This window comes from Aureobasidium namibiae (assembly GCF_000721765.1).
Source record: "Aureobasidium namibiae CBS 147.97 unplaced genomic scaffold scaffold_5, whole genome shotgun sequence".
Taxonomy (NCBI): domain Eukaryota; kingdom Fungi; phylum Ascomycota; class Dothideomycetes; order Dothideales; family Saccotheciaceae; genus Aureobasidium; species Aureobasidium namibiae.
In genome coordinates this window covers 736,190-759,948 of record NW_013581204.1, presented here as the reverse complement: position 1 = coordinate 759,948, position 23,759 = coordinate 736,190, and the positions used below count along the sequence as shown (strand labels likewise).

Here is a 23,759-nt window from a genome sequence, read left to right as displayed (position 1 = left end):
TGCGGCGAACATGGTGACAGGAGCCTTCCAGTGGATTCCCATGGCGATGAAAGACAAGCTGTTATTACTGTCGCGTGGATTAAGCTCGACAACTTACGATGAAAATGGCACAGAGCAGCGCAGCAGGATGTACAGGCTTTTTAGCGGACGCGGCTCCAATTTGGATGCAGCTCATGGCCTAAAACACTGTACAGTGCGCCACGTGAGGCAAGAGACCCAATGTCGTCGCGCCCGTATTCTCGAAATTGGCTTGCATGATGCATGCGAAAAATTTGATGATTGTGACCCTTGTCTTCCGTGCGATGGCTGGTTGAGAGAGTGTGCCGACCTAGAGGTCTTCAGTAGCTGAATAATGCAGACAAACGTTGTATCGCTGGGATAGTGGTATACAATTTGACCAGAGAGACAGGCAACCTGAGTTCTCTCAGCCAGCCTTTGTCCTGACTATCCGAGGGTCACTGAGTGTGGAAGGGGCTGCGCCGCATCCTTTCCGCAATGTGGAGCTAATTCCGTCTTGAGCATCAGGTATTCAATTGGTCCGGGATTTATGTTGATGTGTTAATATTTTGAGTAGAGAAGCATGTGGTTGCATAGATCGTGCAATTACATGAGAAGTTTAGGGTCGACCTGCTGAGGGTTCAGAAGATTATCATGCGCCCCACCGCGCTTTGCTCGGATGGCGAATCCTCACTACCTCGTTAATCGCGAGACCTTTGTTCTTCCTAATATCGCAAGCTAGGTAGGTAGTGCCTAGTCTTTGCATACCGCTCACACATCACCAAAGACAAAACTTTTCCAATTAGCAGCCAATTGCTTGACTCCATCTTCCAACCCCCAGCCCTTGATTTCGCACAACTTTCTTACGATCTCCTCGAGGTAGCCATCCATTCTTTCGCCAGCATTGTCTAGATCACTTTCTATCAAAATTCTGTCTTCAGGAACTGCTGCAACGGCACTTTCAGTCTTCGCAACTCCTGCATGCGAGAAATTGATCACAGAAGAAAAGGAGAAGAAGATTTTGGCCGGAATGCGCGAGTCCAGGTACTGTTTAATCGTTTCTGGGGGGCCGGAGTAAGAGTGTAGACATATACGTGGCGGATATGGTGTTGGCTTTCTCTCTTCCTCTCCAGTCTGATTGTTGGCTTCCATGGATATGGAGTTGGTGGCCTCATGCTTTTTGCGTTCGCGCTTGCTGGGCACTTTTCTCTCATGCCCTTTCCAGGTCTCTTGTAGAGTGTTAAAGAGGACGCCGTGGGCCTGGACGCCGTGAACGGAGGTTGCGCGTCCTAGTTCTCCTGCTAAGTGTAGTTGAGCCAGCAAGACCTTTTTCTGATGCGACATGGAGACGCGATAGGGTGAGAGGCTTCTCCCCTCTCGACCGCCGGGCGTTGTAGTCTCGTCTCTTTCGGTATCCTGGCCTGGTAGCCAGGCTTCGGGGATGCGGAATTGTTTGTCCAAGCCTACTTCGCCAATCAAAGCCAGTGGGTACTTCTCGAGATAGGCTCTTGTTTCAGCAAGAAAGACTGAAAGGGGGCGAGGATCGGGGAGGGCGAGGAGAAAGTCGCGATCGGTGGGGGATGGTGTAAGAGCGGAATGGTAGTGTGCGATCTTCTGCTCTGGTGTAAGGGTTTTGGTGTCAGGGTAGACCTGTTCGTCGAACATCTGGTGTGAAAACCACGGGTGCCAGCCAAAGCATGGTATCACTTTTTGCTGAGAGCTGGTTTTCTTGTCAGCTTTATACTTCGAAGATGCTCGCGAAGGTGGAAGGTGTGTTGTGGATGAGGTGTACCTTGATTGCAGTACCTACCTCCAGTCTTGATCCGACTTTGTCTTGACACCTAGCTTGTCGGCCGTCTCAGCTACTAGTTCCTGGTCTTGAGCACGTGTGGCCATGATGGTCAGGATTTTGGCATGCATATCCGGGATTGACGAGATGTTGGCGATGTTATCTGTCGGGTGACAGTGTGCATCAAAAACACCCAAGTCCCATGGGAAAGGTTTTTTGTCACCCATCATGATCGTCTAACATCTGCTGTATGAGTGATGTTCGAAAGGTCAAGAGTGTTGGTCGCGTTATCCGAATCCCAGTGATGACGTGTAATGGACGTTGACGTAAAAGTGGAAGAGCCGCATCTTCAAGGTTAGGTTTTGTGACACTTGGGCCAATACCTACACGTGAACAGTCGCACGATTCTATCTTCACATCTTTAGCATGCGAGGAAAACATACCGAGCAAGATCTATGATGAGTCGAAGTCAGATCGTGTGAGGTATATCGATCTCTGTCAACGTCGAATAGAAGAGCAAGCCCTTTTTGCCTCGGCAGATGCGGCCGAAGCTGCGGCCAAGGGGTAAAATACGATTCATCGCGGATAAGGCCGGCGGAGATTACATTCTGGCAAATCGGAAGGCCAGGATCCGAAGGGGTTCAACGCGAAAATGGTTCGATTTTGTTGTGGTTGATGCGTACAATTTAACGCCTGCTCGACTTCTTTGCGCCGCCTGCCCTATCGCACCTTTCGCCATTGTAATCCACCTGGTTCGCATTGCGGGAGGAGTCTCTTTCATTCCTTCTTTTCGACATCTCGCCCCTCTTTCTGCGAGTTTCGTCCTTGGTTCTACCTTCCATTTCCTTTTTTTCTCCCTGATCTTGTTTTCAGGCTGGGATATAGCGACGGACACTTTCCAATGTCTGTCATGAATGCGAGCTATGCCTCGCCCGTCGCGGATGCGGCATTCGCAAAAATCAGTGCAATTGCACCAGAGGGTTTCGTGCAGCGTCTGCTTGCTGGAGTAAACACATGGACTGTCGTCTTGACTCTACTCATTGGCGCTGTTCTGTACGATCAGGGTGAGTCCAAGACACCTGAACTATGCCAAACTTGCCAACAATTGACTAACTCAATCGCAGCTTCATATCTCTACCACAAGGGCTCGATCGTGGGCCCCATGTTCAAGATGCCCTTCATCGGACCTTTCCTCGAATCGGTCAACCCCAAATTCGAAAAGTACAACGCAAAATGGCAGAGCGGTCCCCTGAGTTGTGTTTCGGTTTTCCACAAATTTGTCGTTATTGCCTCGACACGCGACATGGCCCGCAAGGTCTTCAACTCTCCCACCTACGTCAAGCCTTGCGTCGTTGATATCGCCTACAAACTCCTCCGTCCTACCAATTGGGTCTTCCTCGACGGTAAGGCTCACGTCGATTACCGCAAGGGCCTCAACGGTCTCTTCACCCGCCAGGCTCTCGAGCTCTATCTCCCCGGTCAAGAGGAGGTCTACGATGCATACTTTGCTCGCTTCCTCAAGGTCACCAAGGAAGCTGGCAACAAGCCCGTCGCATTCATGTCTGAGTTCAGAGAGCTTTTGTGCGCCGTTTCCTGCAGAACCTTTGTCGGTCACTACATCAGTGACGAGGCCATCAAGAAGATCGCAGACGACTACTACATGATCACCGCTGCTCTCGAGCTTGTCAACTTTCCCATCATTATTCCCTTCACAAAGACTTGGTACGGCAAGAAGGCCGCCGACATGGTCCTCGACGAATTCGCAAAGTGTGCCGCAAAGGCAAAGGTTCGCATGAGTGTTGGTGGTGAAATCCACAGCATTCTCGATGCTTGGGTCAAGCAGATGATCGACTCCGAGGCCTACCGCACCAAATTGGCCAGCGGCGTCAAGATGGACGACTCTGAGAAGCCTGCCATGCTTATCCGCACTTTCACCGACTACGAAATCGCGCAAACACTTTTCACCTTCCTTTTCGCTTCTCAGGATGCCACCAGCAGTGCCGCCACTTGGCTCTTCCAGATTGTTGCCGACCGCCCCGATGTCCTGGAGAAGCTGCGCGAGGAGAACATGCGTGTCCGCAAGGGTGACAAGAATGCTCGTTTGACCATGGATATGCTCGAGTCAATGCCCTACACCAGAGCAGTTGTCAAGGAGCAGCTCCGCTACCGTCCTCCCGTACTCATGGTTCCTTACCTCGTCAAGAAGGACTTCCCCGTCACCGAGACCTACACAGCCAAGAAGGGATCAATGATCATTCCCACAACATATCCCGCTCTTCACGACCCTGTCGCGTACCCCGAGCCCGAGACCTTTGATCCTGAAAGATGGATCAGCGGTGATGCTGAGAAGCACCCCAAGAACTGGCTTGTGTTCGGCACAGGACCCCACTACTGTCTCGGACAGACATATGCCACACTCAACCTGATGGCCATGATCGGCAAGGCATGTGTAGAGATGGACTGGAAGCACGAAGTTACGCCCGACTCTGAAGAGATCAAGATTTTCGCCACAATTTTCCCCAAGGTATGTTTTTTCGATGATGGTCATCTCAACGACTTCTTACTAATAAAACTCACAGGATGATTGTCTTCTTACATTCAACAAGAGAGATTAGAGGATATCATAATTCTGTGCTTTGAGAAAAGGTTACATGCAAGAGAACAAGCAGTTGTGACTAGAAGTACAGGAAGATGAGCCCTAATCACTCACCACATGATAGACTAATTATTTTAATGCTCTTGAACCCATTGACCTCCAAGAAAGGAGCCGCTTCCTGTGACTTTGTGTTTCGATAACAATGTGCTTGGGAGAATGGTGTTGAACCTCGGTTTGCGGAGAGGAAGACCGCTCTCGGCGATGATGCAACTTTCGATGCCCATCACTCTCCATCTTTCTTCATCCATACACACAAGACACAACCACGCATCATGTCGCTAAAGAGAGTCAGCACACTTGCTGCAAGAGCAGCCATCGCATCATCACGACCCACCAGATTCCAGGCCTCAGGTCTGTTGCGACCAACAGCGAAGCTCCAATCCACAATCCAGCGACCAGCAACATGTCTCGTACATCAACGCTTCCACTCGACTGAGGGCAAACCCGACAACAAAGTCTGGAACTTCGACTCCGTCAAACAGCTCACCGAATCGCCGGACCCAACTCGCGTCCTCATCGGTACATTTTCCTCTGCCCCCCTCCGCCCTCCACCACCACTAATCTTCTCTTCCCTTCTGCACAGATGTCCGCGAACCCGCAGAATACGCCGCCGGCTACATCCCCACCGCCATCAACATCCCCGTCGGCTCTGCGCCCGACGCACTCTTCATGCCCGCCCACGAGTTTGAGGATAAGTTTGGCTTTGAGAAGCCCACTGCAGATCAAGAGTTGGTGTTTTATTGCAAAGCTGGAGTTAGGAGTTCTGCGGCGGCTGGGTTGGCTAGGCAGGTGGGTTACAGCAAAGTGGGAGAGTATAGGGGTAGTTGGTTGGAGTGGAGTAAGAATGGCGGGAAGGCGGAGTATGATTGAGTTGAGATGAACCAAGAATCCTGAAGCTAGAGCTTGCAGCTGTGTCTGTGGCTGTCTACATTGGCATATAGTCGAGGCTTGCTTGATGCGATACAGCTCGTCCTTTGGCAGATACCTTGCATTTCCGACTCCTGTCGGGAACTAGATTCAAACTTGATCCAGTTATCAGTCAGGAGCTTATCACGTCTGCCGTTCATCTATCTGAATGGCCCAATGGATCGTAGAGATATACCGAAGAGTGATAAATGCAAGTTTGTATATGGGTCTGTGCTTTCTGATGCTTCTCGAATCTCGAGCTTCCAGTGACCTTCCAGTGCATCCCGAACACCTTGGCATTACATTGTGCCATCTCATCAGCATCTCACGACATTGAGACTCATGACCATCGACTCGATATAATTACAGCTCCTGCACACTGTGCTGGAACAACTATCACAAGGGCCAAACGAAAACAAAACTACTTGAGAATAATCTTTCTTTTGCACTCTCGATCTGATCAACAACCAACACTTGAAATCCATCACCTACTCTCTGCCTTTCCACTTCCACCAAGACAATCATGTCCTCGTCCACCGAATTCAACATCAGCACTCTCCCGCGCATCTCCCGGGAATCTCTGGCCTCCCTCCTCAAAGACAAACACCCCTCTACAGCCATCATCGACGTCCGAGACAGTGATTACATCGGCGGCCACATTGCCGGCGGCACAAACGTACCTTCCAACACCCATGACTTCAAAATGCCTGAGTTAGTGAGGACGCTCGAGGGTAAAGAGGTTGTGGTGTTTCATTGTGCGTTGAGTCAGCAGAGGGGTCCCAAGGCTGCGTTGAGGTATTTGAGGGAGAGGGAGAGGATGGGTGGGAAGGATGGAAAGAAGGAGATAGAGGGGGAGCAAGACGCAGAGGTTGTGGAGGGCAAGGAAGGAGAGGAGGGGGTCAAGGTTAAGGGGCAGACTGTTTATGTGCTTGATGGTGGGTTTGCCAAGTGGCAGGAAGTGTGAGTCTTTTCCTCTTCCCTTTTGGTCGACGGAAACGATGTGCTGATTGAGAAAACCAGGTATGGAGAAGATAAGGAACTCACAGAAGGCTACCAGAAAGATATCTGGGAGTTCGGGTACTAGGAGATTTGCTTCGAGAGTGGTCAACGAGGTGATCGCCGGATAGTCATCTTCGAGAGAGCGCGCTATTGACTGAATTGGAACAACTCTCGCGATTCGCCCCAAGACTGGGGACTCTGGCTCTTGGGAAGAGATCTCTAAGGATGAAGACACACGTCGTAACGCTCTTCCCATCACAAGACCATGAGATGGTTTCTTCGTAGTCAGATTCGACAAGACATTGTTTCATGCAAAACCAGATCACCCCAAAGAAACAAGAGTTGGCGATTTCTCACACACAAGACACGTCCCAATACTGGGAGAAATGTCTCGCATTGATACAGCATCAACAACATAAATCTACTTTCTGCGTCTTGTTCTCGACACGAAAAACATTTGCCTTTACCAAAAGTCCCAAAGCCACCAATGACAAAATCCAAAAAATCAACTGCAAAGCCACGACAGACGCCTTATCCGACACCTGCGACTCCTGTCAACCCTAACTCTCGATCTGCACATTCAAATCCTAGCACGAGATCTTTTCCACCAGCTCCCAAGTTCTTCCCGACGTTTACAAATTTCGCATTTCCACAAACGACCTTGACAGCATACGAGGAACAACAAAGCCTCTGCGCCTTCATTGAAGATCTGCAGAATGGCACTGGTACTGTGGATGAGAGTGGGAGTGTTGGCCTTGCTGGCATTCGTGATCCTGAAAGATTTGACGAGAGCGCATCTGAAAATGCTGAGGGAGAAGAATCTCGACGAGGACGAGAAGGAGAGTCTACGAGAATTGACAAAGATGGTGGTATTGGTCGGGCTGAGGGTCCTACACAGAGGCTGGCTCTAAGCGAAGAGGAGGGAGGCAAAGAAATGGTGTGTTCGTCGTTCGACAAAGGTCAGGACAAGTCATTCACTGGACCTCTGCGAAACTTACCGCCAGCCCTCGACCCAAACCCTCCACATCAACAGCAGAAGTCACCAACCCACTCTCATTCACCGGACCCTTTCACAGAAGAGCAGACAAAGCTTGCCGAACTACTTGTACCTGTAGCAGAATTCAACGACAAAACACCTTGGCCAACACCTTTCCATGAGCAACCACTTCCACCTCCAGACTGGCATGCCGAATGTCCAGATGGCTACGAACCTTCAATTACTGCTGGATACCCTCAGAGAAGACAGTATCCGATCTACAGTCTGGCAGCCCATGATGCAGACGTCGTGCTAGATGAGTATGGACATTCTTGCCTCGATCTGGATGAACGAGACCAACGTCTTTTTGGAAAGTGTGGAGGGTGCGATGTATGTCGTCCAGGGGAATGCTTTTGAATAGCACTAACAGAAAAGCTTGAGATTTGTGTTGCTGGTTAGTCGCATTGCTATCGCTTTCAGCAAACAGATATCATATTCCAATGTTGAAACGCGTCTCTTGTCAATCGTTTAGTGCCCGTTGTCCTCTGGGACAAAGAAGCATACAGTACCAAACCCTCACGGGTAGCATTTGACGATCGTTGATGGAAGTACATCAGCATGCTTATCGTCGATATGGGGTTACGAGCGGGATGTGTTGCCCACCAAGGTAGCACCTTGATGTGATGGCGTTGCAGTTTAGTCATATCAGCCTGGTACAAGACGTGTTCTGCCGCTGTGATAGGCCACAATGGTTGTCATGATACAGGAGAAGACTCCGTGTATGCGTGATTGTAAAGAAGGTTGGCAAGTCAAGCAGGGTCTCGTCGGGAGTCGGGCGGGCTCAACGGTGCGTACGTCGATGGTGGTCCTTGCACGGCACGCGTGGTGATGGAAAGTGGAGCAGGTCGCGTCTCCTCCAATGGGCTGGCATATCGCGACAATGTTGAATTGATCTTTTTGCTTTCCAGCTCGCGACAACCTGACCATTCTTACACGAAGCCATGGAGACGCTGACAGCACCATCCAGATCGGATCCGAGCATACCGGTTCCTGGAGTTGGGAAACATTTTGAAATGCATCCGTCAGGCCCGTCCGTAAACCCCGCGACGCGCATGCCACCACCACCATATGCCAATCAGGACGACGGGAACAAATCGCATACTCAAAGGGAAGACCTGGGAACCTCTCAGGAAGACCAACACAACTCGACCAGCACTCTGGTGTCCGACGAGCAGTCTTCCACGTCTTTGCCGAGCGTTCCACAGGACCATGACCAAAATGACGCGTCGCAGTCGAGTAGTCGAGTCCGTACTCCAGAAGATGCCTCGTATTCTCAGTCAGACTCGACCAACAGTCCGACAAGACACAAGAGGACTGCTAGCGGCTTGCTGAAGGCCGTTGACACTCCCAATGATCAAAGACCACGCGCCGAGAGTGTGAGTTCGGCTGGCAGCAAGGCTGGCGAAGTAAGTCCATGTCGTGAGTGTCTTTGGCGTAGCATCCACTAACTCGACGTTCCAGGTTGCTGCTCAGCTCAAAACTCGACTTGCATACGCCATGGTCAAGGTCCAACATGGCTGGGAACATCGCAATATCAATGAAGTCGAGCAATTGGCTGCTGCTTTACGTCCACGCATGGCTGCATCACCACCAGCGTCCAGTGCACCAATCGATATCCGATCACCACCCTCGAAGAGACGCTCCGGAGCAGGAACAGTTTCCTGGTCATTACCAGACACGAGTCCGGCCATAAACGGTTCATCACAGAACAATCACACCTTCAGACGTCCTTCGGCTTCTTCTCCACCCGCACAAGTTCCATCGACACCCAAGCCGCGTCCACCACCTGTGCGCGCAACCATGCCAACCCAGCAGGCCGAACAAGACGCAATGGATGCTTTGATGTTGATGGGTGGCAGTCCAGGTAAAGGTGGCAAGTTTTCACAGTCTTCATCGCAGCAGACGCCGCACTCTCAATCACAGCAAATTTGGCACAGTCAAGGCTCCACAAAGTCTCTGAGTCGTCGCCATCCTGATTCTCCTACTGCCACGGAAAGATCACCCAAGCGTCCGGCAGTCTTGAGTCGCAATAACAGCAGTACTTCGGAAGTAAGTGTTGCCAACAGCGAAGTCCGCGAAGCTAGAGAAAGAGTCCTTGATGAAGTTGAAGAGGCGGCATGAATGCAATCTTGTTTGGTGGAAGTTTGCTGTCTTTTCTGGGATCGTGTGGGTATGGAGGACAAACAGGATACCCTTTGTTCCATGGAGTTGAGGAGTATAGGCGGCATTTGCCTGTCATCTCAGCATATAAGAGGCGTTTGCTCTTTGTAAGCGTAGCATGAACGTATTGAATGGTGCACTATCCACGCTCGTCCGATGGGAATTACAACAGTGAGTAAACCTAGGACAGAGAAAGGAGGGTCTGGAGCGGCGGTAGCGAGAGTGAACCTCAACAACTAAGAGAGCAGGCACGATGTCATTCTGCCTCAAGTCGCTCCTGCCCGGACACTCAAACTTCCTCCCCGTCTACATCACTTTACAACACGAGACAGCGACGCAGGCGTCAAGGCTTGTCGGCCTTCCAACTCGTGTTTCCGCCGGGCTTTCACTCCCGACTTTCGCTCTTGGTTTTTGCTTGCAATTATCACGCTCGTCTTTCATTTCGAGACTCGCCTGCAATTCTCCATGCCTTGGGCCCTCGCACACTTCTTCCAACTTATCTCTCACATATCCCTGCTGCTTGCATCCAGTCCATCCACCATCATGGCCGGCATCCCTCCTGCCACTGGCGCGACTGCGCCTACGACTACATCCACAGAAACTCCTGTTATCGTCAACACTAAAACCCAGACCAAGAAGGCTAACCCTAAGAGACCCAAGCCTGAGAGAAAGTGCTGCTTCAACGAGCGTGGCGGTCCTTGGCCCCGGTATGGTCCCCTGATGTTATTCAGTCACTATTGCTGACTACCTCATAGCAACATCATGCTCCAAGCTGCTACCTGCCCTGACATCAACAAGAAGCTCATGACTCTTGTCGTTGGTCGTGAAAAGGTTCATTTCACTTGGTTCCGTGAGGTCTTGTCCTTCCACTCTGCGTTCTTCGCAGGTGCTATCAAGTACAATTGGTCCTCCGAATCTGAGCAGGGCATTGTCAAGATGCCTGAGGATTCCCCCGACGTTGTCCGCGAGTGAGTTTGGAACATCTGCATCATGATTGCTGTGACTGAATGCTTCTTGTTTGTAGGTTCATGCGTTGGATTACCGATCACAGAGTCGGCGGCTACGGTGCTGGCTCGGACAATCCCTCTCTCAGTCCCTGGGCCTATTGGGATCTGATAATTGATCTCTACATCTTTGGCAACAAGTACAACATTGCTCGTATCCAAAATGTTGCAATCAATGAGATGATCACCCTCTTCCACGATCAATTCGCTTTCCCTCGCGCCTCCGCCATCGAGAAGGTCTACACACTAACTCTCCAGAACGCTCCCGTCCGCAGACTCGTCACAGACATGGTCGTGCTCTCGCATGAGAACATTGAAGGTCTGATCGACGGTCAGTCACACTTCGGAGACGGTCTTCATCCCGACTTCATCCAGGACCTTGTCAAGCGTCTTTACAGAGCTGCAAACCACTGTGACGGCTTTCAGTCTCAACGTCTGGCCCGTGAACAGTGGGGTCTGATCTCTCGCTGCCACTACCACGTTTCAGAGGTTGTTGCTCACTCGAACGGTAAGAAGGTTAGAGATCTCTCAATCACAGTTTCTGGGATCTATGCTAACCGCCCTGTAGGTCCTTAAGCGCTCTCATGCCGAAAGTTTGCCCTAGATTGCCGACACGTATTGCCAAAAGGCTGCATTTTTCGAAGAAGTATGAGGTGGGACTGTACCGCTACAAAGCCCGTTACGCAAAACATGGGGAGAGTCATCGGGGAGGCGGTATGATGAGTAGTGAGAAGTTCAGCGAGTTTTGCTCAAACATATGGTGTCGATGGAACACGATTATTGCTGTCTGCGCTATGATCGTTTCGTAGAGACTCGAATCAAGATGCCAGGTTTGAAGAACGCATACATTTACCAGTCGCTGATCACCCTCTGTCACCGTCCTTCTCGGGTAACTACTGGATCCGATTGGTACTCAATGGTAGTGCTCATGTGGTAGATAAACACCAGCATATGAATCAGGGGCAATTTTAGCTACTGATGACACGAATTTTCAAGTAGCGTCGTCATTGTGAACAGCATGTGATCGTGTTCTTCCAACAGGCTCAATCAGAGGTGTTCGTCCTGGATCAAGTTTTGTTGGTTCGAACTTGCAGAACAAAGAGACACGCTCTCGACTAGTGTTGTGCAAACTCGGGAGGCCGACTATTGGCCCTAACAAGACTGGCACTAGTAGCAAGAGCGTGTTCTTGCTTGGGAACCACATCCTGGTCATCACTCAGACATGTAGGAAGCTCAATCACAAGATTCGCGGTGCCAGGCTTTTGCTTGTGACTGGCAGGAAGTATCCGGCAACAAACCCGAACCAAATCTCAGCAGACAACAACTGGGTACGCGACTTCCGTCTGTTACTGGACACAAAACTGCGGTCGTACCATCACTCTCGCTCGTACAGCAGGCTAACATCAGATTTCTTGCGACTTTGCAATCCTGCTTCTGTTGTTGCAATTCAAAGTGTACCGAATCAATACAAGTATCCCTGCCACTTACCTTTGACCTTCTATCATCAACTCATATTCTCTCACTTTCTACTTCTCTCTCCCCATATATGATCCATCCCGGGTTCAAACTTCTGGCTGCTCTCGCATACATGTCACTATGAATATATGTCCACACCATCAGGGTCACGTCCAAAGATCACCCTGATTCCAATTACACCGCCGCTCTCTGTTCAACAAGACTCCGACGGCCTACCATGCCCTGACACTCGATCAGCAAGGAGAAGTGTCTTGAAAACCCATAAAGGGTGCCTGAGCCTTACTATATATTGGACACCTACTACACGCCACCCGCCAATCGCCCTGAGGTATGCCCACGACTTCTTCATCTTCGATTTGGGTCAAGCGGAAGACCAGGATAGAGAGATACAACACTGCACATGTCCAGCTCCGTCTCAGCGCTGTGCCAGTACCGACAGTATCATTCCAGATCTCTGGTGGTGAGCTTGTCGAGGATCCGTAAGAGCAAAGTGTCAGCTTGTGAACTTTACCTCATTCCAATCCCACCACACTTGGTTCAAGATTTGGGATTAGGAGCAGACCCGTCATATATCGGCAGAGAAGAGCGCAAGATCATCATCTTCTCCATCATCTCGTCACTCTGGGTTTCGAGTTGATATATAAGCACCAGAAACCGGACTTCGGATTTCCACTACCTGGGTCTTTGATTCCGAGGTGGAAGGCGAAGAAGACACTCGCAGTGTTTGAGGCTTTTGCTTGCAAGACACCCTCGTCCAATTGCTTCTCTGGAGGCAGTTTGTCTTGATCTGCGCCAGACTTCTGGTTCGCAATTACGGTTCTGGTGTCAGATACTGGCCCTTTGGCCTCTTCTCTGACGATACTCACCTATTTATCGAGTAACGAAGAATCCGTGTTGCGGTGGATTTCGATCTACGTCAAGATCTCACAGGACTTAGTGCTCTCGCTGGTATCTATTCTTTCCGGCAAATTTTCCCTCTGTTGACATCCCCTCAAGGAGCATATGTCGACCGAATCCATATATATATTTATGTGCCAGTCTGCCGCCAAAATGTCGCTTGGACTACCTGAAAGCAGGACCAACAGCAAGCCTGCTGCCTCAGAAGAGAGAACAGAGCATGCGCAGAAACTCAAAAGTCCTGATCGTGGCGAATATCGACGTTGTTTGGAGAGCCTTCACCCCATCTCAGATCGTTCTGGTGGCCTTCCTCTTGACCTGCTGTAGCTGGCTAGTGACCAGGAAGCCTTGTTATATACTTGACATCGATGTGCCAGACCTTTGGCCTCGATATCTATATCGGTTGCCTCCCTCTGCGACGACGAGCAACCTCAGCAGAAGATGTACCGGCATACCCGAGAGAAACGTACAAAGCAATGCTGCTCGCACAAAACATCTGCCGCGGTGTGTTGCGGAATACGGGCATTCATGCATCATTCGATTATCTTGATCCGTTGCTCTCAAGCTGTCTCATCTATCAGCCTGGGACACTCCACCCGTGTATATATATGGGCACCAATAATGCCTCTTCACATGCTCTGTCAGAAGGCCAATATGCCAGCTTCTGTGAACGAGCAGAAACGCAAGCAGTATTGTTGCCGCTATTGCCGCTATATACATCGACCGCATCAAGCCCGTCTTGCCGGCCGACGCACCGACTTCTGCAACGTTATGTGCTGGCTCTCATGTCCTGGTCTTTTTTCACTGTAAAGAGTGGAGAAGAAGAAGCGAGAAGGAGAAAGAACAGGACAAGACTAGCCTCTCGGAAGGAAGTCCTCAATCTCACGCAACATCTTTTGGGCAATGTCTACTTGACCCTCGCCTGACCACAGAGATAGATGCTGCAATAGGACGCATGTGTATACGTCTGTGATCGACAGTCCAGACAGATAGGAGTATCAAGCGTGGGCGACGCTCTCCTCCACCGTATTTGTATGGTGCAGCATCAGCTTGATTGACGGCCACCGCTACGACATATATCGCGAACACCTTTTCCGTCCATCGAGTGGCCATCAGAGCGTTCTTCGGTCCGTTTCCAAGCTCCAGGCGCTGCACGGGCGGGTCGATCAGTGTGGTTGGAAGTCTTTTGGACTAAAGTATCAGAAGGACTTCGCAGATCCTAATTATCGGCTTCGATGCATGGAACCCTGCTTGTTTCGACCAAGTCTGCCAGGCACCAAAGGGTACTTGGAAGCAAAGCGTCGATCCGGTGGGGATAGATTGCTGATCCAGAAAGGAGACTTCTATCGACGTCGATGGCGGGATGCGACATTTCGGGTGGAGTGACATGGGATGAAGACGACCCTGCTTGTGGGATCATCAAGCAAAACACATGGCGTGCTCTGGTATCATTACGCAACAGCTTCTGGGCGGTTTCTGTTGAGCCTCCGCCTGATGAAGAATGCATTTCATGCACAAGAGCGCAAGTATATATGGCTTCGACCGACAGATCGAGCACAGTCTCGTTGCCAGCATAGCTTTGCTGCCTTGAGTGCTAGCAACACCCCTACCATCACAGCGGGATCATACCCTCGAGGAACGTGCAGCGGCACCACAGATCGACACCGGTCACACTGCGCAGAAGACGCAGCAGCTTCTGGACGATTTGCTCAATGCCATGGAGCTTGCGTCTTGTGTCCGCGACCCAAGCTGTGGCCACATCGTGGACAAGATTTTTCCCAAGTACTTCCCACCCTCTGAGAAAGCTACTGTCGATGGTACGTCTCTGCTGTCAGTAGGCATCAAGATGTCGACCGAAACAGATGTTAGTATACCTGAACATGGACGATGGGCGAGCCAGCTGGAGGATATATACGGCAAGATCCATCATCTTGCACGAGTATACGCATACTCTGACATTCGTCGCGCCTCCTCTTGCGAAAGAAGCGGACGATGGCGAATATATATGGTCCTTGGGAGGTCTGTGGGTTTGGCCATGGCGACGAATAACGCCGACAGGTAAGCCTATTGGTAGCTGAGACTCGACTCAAATGGCTAACATGATACAGTTATTCGTGGGCCGCCAACGAAATCGTCTGGACGGTACATTGTCAGAGGAAGCATTACGCAGGTCCAATTCAAGCTGTTGAACAGAGCTTAGGGCTTCTGCTGCACAGCTATGTTGGATATAGTTAACATACTTAGCAAATTCATCATCAAACAGGCGAGATGGCCGAGCGGTCTAAGGCGCCAGCTTAAGGTTCTTCCAATACGCTGGTCCGAAAGGGCGTGGGTTCAAATCCCACTCTCGTCACTATCTCTTTTGCTTTTTGCCATGACCATCCCGAGAAATCAAGAAGGCTGATGAAATGGAGCAAAAATGAACTCTTTGAAGTTTTTGACACGAGATTTGTGAGTGGGCTTTTTTGTGCGTGAAGCCTGGTGGGGCGTTGTGTAAGGCTTGGCGGTGTTTGTGCAAGCTGTTCATAATGTAACTAATGAATACACAAGACTCACGTATATTTGAGCATGGTCCTACTTTCTGGTCTCTTGCTGCTAAACATGTTACAAATACCCTCGCTTTCCATCGCATCAAATGACTAATTTACAGAATGTCCGATTGCTAATGATTTGCTGTTATATATACAGTTTTGGCTGAGCTGCAGGGAAGCATGTCCAGAAAACACTCTATCATAATTTCTGTGGCAAAGAACGCGTTTCTCCCTTCAAAATGAAGTCTTATATATTCATCTACATACGAAGATGATACTCAGCTATCAGAGAAGTCGAGCATGGCAGTGATGGTCGCGCGATTCTGTCCTACATGGAAAAACTGCTTGTGGTCAGGATCACCCTGGCCGATTCAGTTATCCTACCACACGGAAGAGATTCACAAAGTCCGCGACGATGAGCAGAAAATGACAAGTATTGCTAAAAACCAAAGGGGTGTATGTCTTGCATATCCAAAGAGAGCGGTCCTACAAGACTATCTAGGAAGGCCCACTCTTCATAGGCACCCACGTCCCATTAACCAACCAAGCCCCAGCCTTCGTATAATCACCCACCCCACTGCCATCCATATACGCAAACCTAAAGTACTCTGGCAACGTCTCATCATGTCTATTCCACGTCCACTCTCTACTTCCATTCTTCCACACTCCATCGATATCGTAATCAGCGTAACCCCTGAATCTCTCTACATCATTCACCAACACTGAAAAGCCGTCGTAACTGGGAGTGTTTTTTGTGCTGTCGACGGGAGGAATGGGACCAAGCGAGAAGGTGATGTTGAATGCACCGATGATGGGGGTGGGGATGTGAGGGAGCAGTGTATCTTGTGGTGCGTCGGAGAGGAGTTCGCCAGGTGTTTGGAGGATGCTATCGAACCCCCAGCGAGCGATGCCGTTGATGAAAAGACCACAGAGTAATCCTTGATACAGCAGACTAGGGCGATTCTGGAATGCAGTGCCAGGAAGCAGGAGTATAGCGAGGATGTAATGGTGAATGCGTAGATTCATGCCTGGGACTGCGAGGAGAAGGAGAATGCCCAAGACGAAGAGACCGTAGATGCCTAGGTAGCGGGGCATCCTGCCTTCGACGCGGAAAGCGTATGCTTGACCCAGAGCGATGAAGAAGATTATCAGCACGATGGAGATGAGAGCGGGTATGGCTCCTGGTTGTGCTTTTATGTCGTGAGGAGTAAGGCGTTGAATGGGAATGCGATCGAAGGTGTAGTTGTTGAGTGCGCCTACCCATGCAGCACCCAGCCACAGAACTGTTTTCTCGAATTGTGCGGTCAAGCCTGTAAGGGTGTAAAGTACGGCGTAGCGATAGATGATTGCCATGACAAAAGCGGCGGGAAGGAATCTTCCAAGCGCAGTGGAAATTAATGAGTAATAATCCGTAAGATTTGGCGGATCGGAAGCCAGACCCGTTTGGAAGAACAAGCCGACAAAGATGGACCAGAAGAATACAGCTGGTGATGTGGTGAAGAGAGATAGCATAGCGGTGAAGAAGACGGATACAGCGAGCAGAGGCCATCTCAAATCTCGACATTGCGACTGTGTGCCCTCTACAAACTGGAAAGAATGTGGAAAGTAAGATTCGAAACCAACACTGTCAATTCCGTTTTGCTTTACGCTAGGAAAGAAGTGTTGGTCACCAGTGAGTCTGAGGACACCGCAACCGCCTTGTTCGCTTTTGATGAAGCCTGCGTGAATGGCAGAGCCGCAGATGAAGCTGTCACTGCGGTAGACTGTACTCGAGATGGGCTCGCTCTTGTTCAGAGGCCCACCAACGACCAGAGGCTTGTATACGACTTCCTGGTCTCCAACAGCATGTGGAAACAAAACTTGAGTTTTGATACAGCCTGCAGGGCAACGAAAAGGCAGAGACGCATTGGAGAAAGGTCGACATTGGTCTCCGTTGATGCCGCAGCCATTGCCGTCGTTCCAGTATCTTGCCCCGCATCCCAGTCTTATCGGCGACCCATAGTCTTTTACATCGGCGGCAAAGGAGGATTTGTGCAGGACCAGGGCGAAAGAGAGGATCCAGCAGATGTAGAAGACGAATAGAATCCAGAAGCGTTGCATACGTTTGGGAGCATAGCGGTCCAACAAATTGAGGGGCGCATGTTGTATGCTTGGAAAAAATGGATCAATCTTGTATATCCTAGGAGGTTGGGGGCCCTTGACCCAAGTGACTACAGCGCTCGATATCTTCTTTAGCGGGGAGGGTATGTTGTCGCGGACTCTTTGCATCCATGGGTACTCTCGCGGCGTATCATGCTCTACAGGGTCGTCTATCGAAGTCGAGTGTAACAAGGGGTCCTCGGTGGAAGTGCGAAGTGGAGTCTCATCGTGGTAGCTCTCAAGCTGGTCGTCGTCACGCATGACTGCTGGGTGAATGTGGTCTAACTCGACTTTCCAATCCTCCTCTTAGCTATTGCGTCCAGATAAGAATGTCTTGAAAGGTGGAGATGGATATAGAGGACAGGAAGAAGGAGTCAGTGTGCCAAGTCGGTTGATTCATGGCGGGTGTGCAGCGAGTTGCGAGTATGCCATGCGACTTGTCAAGCGATGGACAAACGTTCGGCAAGGACGGGAACTTCGGATCCGCTTTGTCCATGTCGGTCATGACGCATGGACGAGCATCTTGGATATACCACTTACCTGTGTGTCTTGTGGATCGTATCTGTGTTGATGAAGGATGTTGAGATTCGCGATATTCTGCTCGTATCGCAACAGTAACAATGGTATCCCTGCATGAAGCAGGAGCGGTTGCATACAAAGCACGAATCAGGCAGGTGCGGATGAAGCGATAAGTTGATGACATATCGAGGTTTAACGCCGTTTAACGCCGTTATCATGATGGAAGGCAAGCATCCGCCGGCCTGATCGTACAGTATCTCTCTTTCCCTACACCCACCTCCATCAAGAAACATCATGTCGAGCACAAGTTCCAAGGATACGCGGCCGGCGCCCGCAGACCTGTCGCATCACCTCTCGCGCAACGCCGCAAGCAGACAACCTAGCTCAATCAAGCAGTTCTACAAGTACTTTGCTATTCCAGGCATCGGCCAACTAGCTGGTGGTCTCCCCAACCAATACTACTTCCCCTTCGACACACTTGAGGCAAAGGTCGCCCTGCCTGAGAGATGGAAGCCTACCGATAACACGCCTGTCGATCCTCCATCCGCCGCCACTTCGTCCCTCAAGAACGGAAGCCCTCTCCACCAGGCTCAGTCAGCATTGAAGGTTCCTCACACCTCACACGAACAGAACCCGCTCAAGAAGATTGACCTGGCCTCTGCTCTGCAATACGGTCAAGCCCAGGGATACCCACCGCTCTACAGCTTCCTCCGCCAATTTACACAGGAGAATCTACACCCCAACTGTCCTTACAAGGGCGGTCCTGACATCGTCCTTACCTGCGGAAGCACCGATGGTTTCTCCAAGGTCCTTGCTGCCCTGACCAACGAATGGAGTCAAGAGAAGGATTGGGTTCGCGACCGTCAAGGTCTGCTCGTTGAGGAATTCGCATACATGAACGCCATCCAAGCTGCAAGACCTAGAGGCCTCAACATCGCCCCAGTCAAGATCGACGATGAAGGTATGCTCCCCGAAGGTCCTGGTGGTCTTCGTGACGTGCTTGAGAACTGGGACTACAAGAAGGGAAAGAGACCTTCCTTGATGTACACCGTCACCATGGGCCAGAACCCAACTTCTGGGGTCCTCTCTCTGCAGCGCCGTCGTGAGCTCTACGCTCTCTGTTCCAAGTACGATGTCATCATCGTAGAAGACGACCCATACTGGTACCTGCAGTTCCCTTCCTCAACAAACTCGGACAAGGTCTTTACCCCCCAATCATCAAAATGGAAGTCATCAGGCTACGATTTCCTCGACTCACTCGTCCCCTCCTACATCAACGTCGACATCGACGGCCGCGTCCTCCGTCTGGACACCTTCTCCAAGACCGTAGCTCCCGGCTGCCGTCTCGGCTGGATCTCAGGCCAACCCGCCCTGATCGAACGCATCCTCCGCCTCACAGAAACAAGCACACAGCAACCTTCTGGCTTTGTACAATCCATGATCGCCGAACTCATCATCGGGCCCCAAGCCGACGACATCGATCCAGGCAAGGGCCCCCAGAACGGCAAAGGCTGGAGCACAGCTGGCTGGGTGCGCTGGCTGGAGGGCCTCCGTGGCAACTACGAGCGCCGCATGAACGCCATGTGCAGCGTCCTCGACACGGGCCGCGAACTTGTCAAAGTGGGCCGCAGGAACTCCTTGTCCAACCTCTCGTTGGACTCTGACGACGAATGGGCAGTCGTTCAAACCAGCACCGCATACTCCTTCGACTGGCCCGTTGGTGGTATGTTCGTGTGGCTGAAACTGCACTTCGAAACCCACCCTCTCGCCTCCAAAGTCGCTCACGCACGTCTCTCCCGCGCCCTCTGGCTCTTTTGGACCACAAAGCCGTATCTCGTGCTCGTTTCACCAGGCTTGATTTTCTCACCCACAGAAGAGATTAGAAACAGAGATGGATACAAGTTTTTCAGACTGTGCTTTGCGGCTTGCGATGACAAGGAGATTGAACCCATCAGCAGACGCTTTGTAGATGGTGTGCAGGACTTTTGGAAGATCAAGAACGTCAAGAAGATTGATGAATTGCTCGAAGAGGAAGGTGAGGGTGTGGAGCAGAGGAGCAGTGAGGCTGGTATGGCACAGTTGGCAAGTTTCATGGGTCCCTGTTAAATTGTTCACCAGGTATATGGACAAGGCGTTTTTAGAGAAAGGAAGCAACAGGGGGCAAACAAATTGAATAATAGGTACATCCTTGGATATGAGGAATTTACAAACACTTTGACAACCATTTCAATGTCCATGCTGCCCTTGGCCCCCTCCCAACAACACTTCCAACATGTCAAACTCTCCGATCCCTGGGCCAAAGCAATTCGCCGTGACATCCTGCCCTCCAGCCTGTAAGATCGGGTCCAGCGGCAAAGCCAACCAGTCATATCCATCATCCGCACCCACAAAACTTGCGTCTCCGTATGGGTTGTAAAAGTCCTGAGGATCATGCGTATCGGACGCAGGTAGACCGTGCTGATTGAACACCTCTGTAGGCGGCGGCATGATGGAAAATGCATTGTTGCCGTCGCTGATATCGTAGGTTTGGGTGGGGATACCATAGAGCGCTTGAGCATTTGCGTTTGCGTCTCTGTTTCCTTGCTGTGCTTGTGGGTCAGAGAAGCCATTGGTGGGGAAGGCGGGCATGTGCTCGGTAGTCCTGTTTTGGAGGTTGCTGCCAGGAGAGGCAGGACGTGAAGATACGCGGCTGGCGGCATTGGCAGAGGAGGCGCCGGTTGTGCGTGACATGCGCACGATCATGGGTCGCAGGCGATTGGTGATTACTTCCAAGAAGTTTGAGAAGCGGTTGCTGAGGTGTACGTCGTCGACGACGTGGTTGCGCATTACTTGCACAGTGCGATCCATTAGGTTCAGAGATAGCGCCATCTCATTTTCAAAGGCACCAAAGGCAAATGTCTGTAACAAGATCATCAGCATTATCTCGTGGCCAAGGCGGAGGAGAGCTTACCTTGACCAGCACCAACGTGACAGACACGATGCGGAAAAATGTACGGACTGGTGCATGCTTGAGATACCCACCGGGAGCCAGACCATCTACAACGACTCTTAGGACATTGCGGCAAGCCTGCATTACTTCATCCACGTGCTGTCTGTCGCTGCCAAACCACTGGTCAAGCACATTGGGAGGGATGATTTTGCCGGCAGCTCCCGTGTTGTTATTCGCACATCTCTCAACCACAGCTTGCAACGCTAATTGATGCAGAATCACTCGAGTATGCTCATACTCGATTATCAGAACATGACGAAGTAATATTGGGACTGTGTAAGAGTCAGCGCTATTCTCTCCAAGAGCCAGCTTAAACCACTCACTGTTTCGGTATGCTTCAAACTCTCTCCGCCATTGCACCAACGACGGCTTTATACGTTGCAACAACTCTCTGTATTTTCCCGTCTTGATGATCTCACGAGTCTGCTGTCTATTTGCGTACAATTCTTCGTTGTTGATCTTGACTAGTGTAGCCAGACGTAACCAGAAATGAAGAACGATATCTTTGGTATCCTTGAAACTCGATCGCTTCGGGTTGTACAGTTCACTCAGGGAAGGCTCAGCGTATCCTTGAGGAAGCATGGCCGTTACACCCATCCGTCCACTGGTCTGCGTGATGTATCCTAGGATTACACTTTTGACGTGCAGTCGTCTCCGCTGGTAGATTTCCTGCTGTGCCGGGGATATGCCTTGTAAATGTCTCGAGCAGTCCGGATCGAAGACTCCGATTTGCGAAGCTACTGTCATTGCCATGTTGAGAAGGATCCAGCACATGCGATCACTTCTAAAACAAGGCTCTAACCATGAAGTCAATGCATGGCCTCCTTGGCCCTTGTCAGGACTTGATGTGCTCTCGTTGATCGAGGCCATTGGATCCACAGGGGCCATAAGTTGGGTGTCATCCTCATCTGCAGGGAAATGCATCATTCTCGGATGCCATTCAGTCAACAACAGCAAACTTTCAACTGTGCCTAGAGTCAAAAGACCTTTGCGGGAAAGAGGGTTGACATCACAGCCCGGTTGTGTCTCATCAGGATGGAGCGTAGTTCCAGACAACTCACGTCCCCAGACGATACGATCAATGATACGCTGAACAAACGGCCAAAGTCTGGCGTGGATGGAATGCGATCGACTAGTAGCACCAGGTCCAGATAACGTCATGTAACGCGATGCAATCATGAGCATGGTAACGGCAAGCATGGGTTCGTTCTCCAACAAAGCTCCATGCTTGTCAGGTCCACGATAGTCCGGAAGAGCAATCGGTGTCAGTGGTGACATGTAGGTATAGAAGTACTCGATATAATCCATGCCTTCCTTGATGGTGAACCAGCCATTGCGAACGAACCTGAAACGCGACCATGCGGCATAAGCCGAAGCGTAATCTGCTGAAGAGGAAGGTCGAGCAGTTGAGGTCGGTTGCTGCATGATGGCAGGGTCTATCGAGGCATCCGGCGGCGGTGGTTTCGAAGCTGAAGGTAGTGGTAATTCGGCCGGACTAGGCAAAGATGAAGCATACTTGTTCGCATCGCTAGCACTGCCGGTACGGTGATTGGCCGTGGCAGCTTCGATCAAGACATTCAAGGCATCGTGACCGTTGTGTAGTTCTGCGGTCTGTAAGAGAGCGGCAGTATGACTGTTGACATGATCGTCTGCTTCATCACCTGGGTACGCTGTTTGAGATGTCGAGTGTGGCCGGCGTAGAGGCTGTTGACGGCCCATAGAACCTCCAGGCGTCAAAGGGCGTGGTATATAGGGTGCAGCGACAGGTACTGGGGAATGTGGACTGCGAGCATCCGAGTCGACCGACTCGGCGACATTGTGCTTCAACCTCTTGCGTCCTCCTCGAATCTCGTAGTCGTTGGGATCGACCTCATCTCCAACAGTTCCAGAATCGGCGGCCCTCTTCTTCCTTCTGGTGGCGGAGAAGAAGCATTCTTTTGCTTCGCGACGACAGCGGACACACGGAGGGTCGTGGGGGTTGTCGACTGGACCGAGATCACAACGGACCTGACAATGGTCAACGAGCGTGTCTGACTAGATGCTGTACATATGTACCTTTCTCCGCCGGCACGGTATGCACGCCTGGTATGTCCTACTGTGCTTGTTATCAACACCATCGGCATCCATGGCATCCATGATTCGGCGCAGCACAAGACGGCAAAGCGCGCTTTGTGTCGGCTGTATCAAGCAGCGAATACCTACCCCGCCACTGGCACGGCGACTCTTAATACCGTGATAGTGTAACGCGATGGATGAGAATCGCGTCTCGCTACTGTGCAATGTCGAGAAGAGTGGTCCTGCGAGTCGATGAGACAGCGGACGCGTTGGCTGAGAGAAGGACAAACGGAACAAAAGAAGAAAAATGATGCAGAGTGACCGAATCAAGATGCCAAGCGAATCAGAGCTCGCGTCAATGCTATAAGCTCTGCCTGCTGTATAGTAGATGGCTTTAGCAAAGGAGACTGGGACCCTATGAGATCCAAGCCATTGTAGCAGAACAGATAGTCCTTATCAGCGGGTTGGTCACACTTAGTCTTTGAGATATTCCAATGATGGGTCACGTGCAGTTCAACACTGGTGTTGGCTCGCAGGCATGGAGCATGGATCATGGCCAGTAGACGAGGAGATAGTACAGGAGCATACTAAATGGCTCTCTGAACC

At 50.9% G+C, this 23,759-nt stretch overlaps 10 protein-coding genes across 10 annotated transcripts; 7 read left to right on the top strand and 3 right to left on the bottom strand.

Moving 5' to 3' along the window:
* Positions 1-768: 768 nt before the first annotated feature.
* Positions 769-2,013, bottom strand: M436DRAFT_43026 (cut9 interacting protein-like protein Scn1; the record flags this gene model as incomplete). Its single annotated transcript, XM_013573621.1, has 2 exons — positions 769-1,717; positions 1,808-2,013. The coding sequence occupies 2 exons, from the start codon at positions 2,011-2,013 to the stop codon at positions 769-771; spliced, it is 1,155 nt and encodes a 384-aa protein (XP_013429075.1).
* A 674-nt stretch (positions 2,014-2,687) lies between these two features.
* M436DRAFT_42095 (sterol C-22 desaturase) lies at positions 2,688-4,401 on the top strand (the record flags this gene model as incomplete). The annotated part of the gene is made up of 3 exons (XM_013573426.1): positions 2,688-2,850; positions 2,911-4,310; positions 4,366-4,401. 3 exons carry the CDS (start codon positions 2,688-2,690, stop codon positions 4,399-4,401), a joined length of 1,599 nt encoding a protein of 532 aa, XP_013428880.1.
* A 313-nt stretch (positions 4,402-4,714) lies between these two features.
* M436DRAFT_42600 (rhodanese domain-containing protein) lies at positions 4,715-5,312 on the top strand (the record flags this gene model as incomplete). The annotated part of the gene is made up of 2 exons (XM_013573538.1): positions 4,715-4,961; positions 5,026-5,312. The coding sequence occupies 2 exons, from the start codon at positions 4,715-4,717 to the stop codon at positions 5,310-5,312; spliced, it is 534 nt and encodes a 177-aa protein (XP_013428992.1).
* Positions 5,313-5,871: 559 nt separating this feature from the next.
* Positions 5,872-6,432, top strand: M436DRAFT_42085 (Rhodanese-like protein; the record flags this gene model as incomplete). Its single annotated transcript, XM_013573423.1, has 2 exons — positions 5,872-6,308; positions 6,369-6,432. 2 exons carry the CDS (start codon positions 5,872-5,874, stop codon positions 6,430-6,432), a joined length of 501 nt encoding a protein of 166 aa, XP_013428877.1.
* A 402-nt stretch (positions 6,433-6,834) lies between these two features.
* M436DRAFT_80406 (uncharacterized protein) lies at positions 6,835-9,504 on the top strand (the record flags this gene model as incomplete). Its single annotated transcript, XM_013573876.1, has 3 exons — positions 6,835-7,643; positions 8,351-8,789; positions 8,845-9,504. The coding sequence occupies 3 exons, from the start codon at positions 6,835-6,837 to the stop codon at positions 9,502-9,504; spliced, it is 1,908 nt and encodes a 635-aa protein (XP_013429330.1).
* An 801-nt stretch (positions 9,505-10,305) lies between these two features.
* On the top strand, positions 10,306-11,123 carry M436DRAFT_42282 (uncharacterized protein; the record flags this gene model as incomplete). The annotated part of the gene is made up of 2 exons (XM_013573466.1): positions 10,306-10,511; positions 10,568-11,123. The coding sequence occupies 2 exons, from the start codon at positions 10,306-10,308 to the stop codon at positions 11,121-11,123; spliced, it is 762 nt and encodes a 253-aa protein (XP_013428920.1).
* A 3,152-nt stretch (positions 11,124-14,275) lies between these two features.
* On the top strand, positions 14,276-15,155 carry M436DRAFT_62373 (uncharacterized protein; the record flags this gene model as incomplete). The annotated part of the gene is made up of 3 exons (XM_013573718.1): positions 14,276-14,446; positions 14,539-14,978; positions 15,029-15,155. 3 exons carry the CDS (start codon positions 14,276-14,278, stop codon positions 15,153-15,155), a joined length of 738 nt encoding a protein of 245 aa, XP_013429172.1.
* Positions 15,156-15,949: 794 nt separating this feature from the next.
* Positions 15,950-17,719, bottom strand: M436DRAFT_42456 (uncharacterized protein; the record flags this gene model as incomplete). Its single annotated transcript, XM_013573510.1, has 1 exon — positions 15,950-17,719. One exon carries the CDS (start codon positions 17,717-17,719, stop codon positions 15,950-15,952), a length of 1,770 nt encoding a protein of 589 aa, XP_013428964.1.
* A 684-nt stretch (positions 17,720-18,403) lies between these two features.
* M436DRAFT_42591 (aromatic amino acid aminotransferase-like protein) lies at positions 18,404-20,215 on the top strand (the record flags this gene model as incomplete). Its single annotated transcript, XM_013573534.1, has 1 exon — positions 18,404-20,215. The coding sequence occupies one exon, from the start codon at positions 18,404-18,406 to the stop codon at positions 20,213-20,215; it is 1,812 nt and encodes a 603-aa protein (XP_013428988.1).
* A 150-nt stretch (positions 20,216-20,365) lies between these two features.
* Positions 20,366-23,201, bottom strand: M436DRAFT_14331 (uncharacterized protein; the record flags this gene model as incomplete). The annotated part of the gene is made up of 4 exons (XM_013573387.1): positions 20,366-21,007; positions 21,060-21,370; positions 21,422-23,105; positions 23,154-23,201. Coding segments are annotated over 4 exons (2,685 nt in total), but the record flags the coding sequence as incomplete, so codon positions are not given.
* Positions 23,202-23,759: the final 558 nt, after the last annotated feature.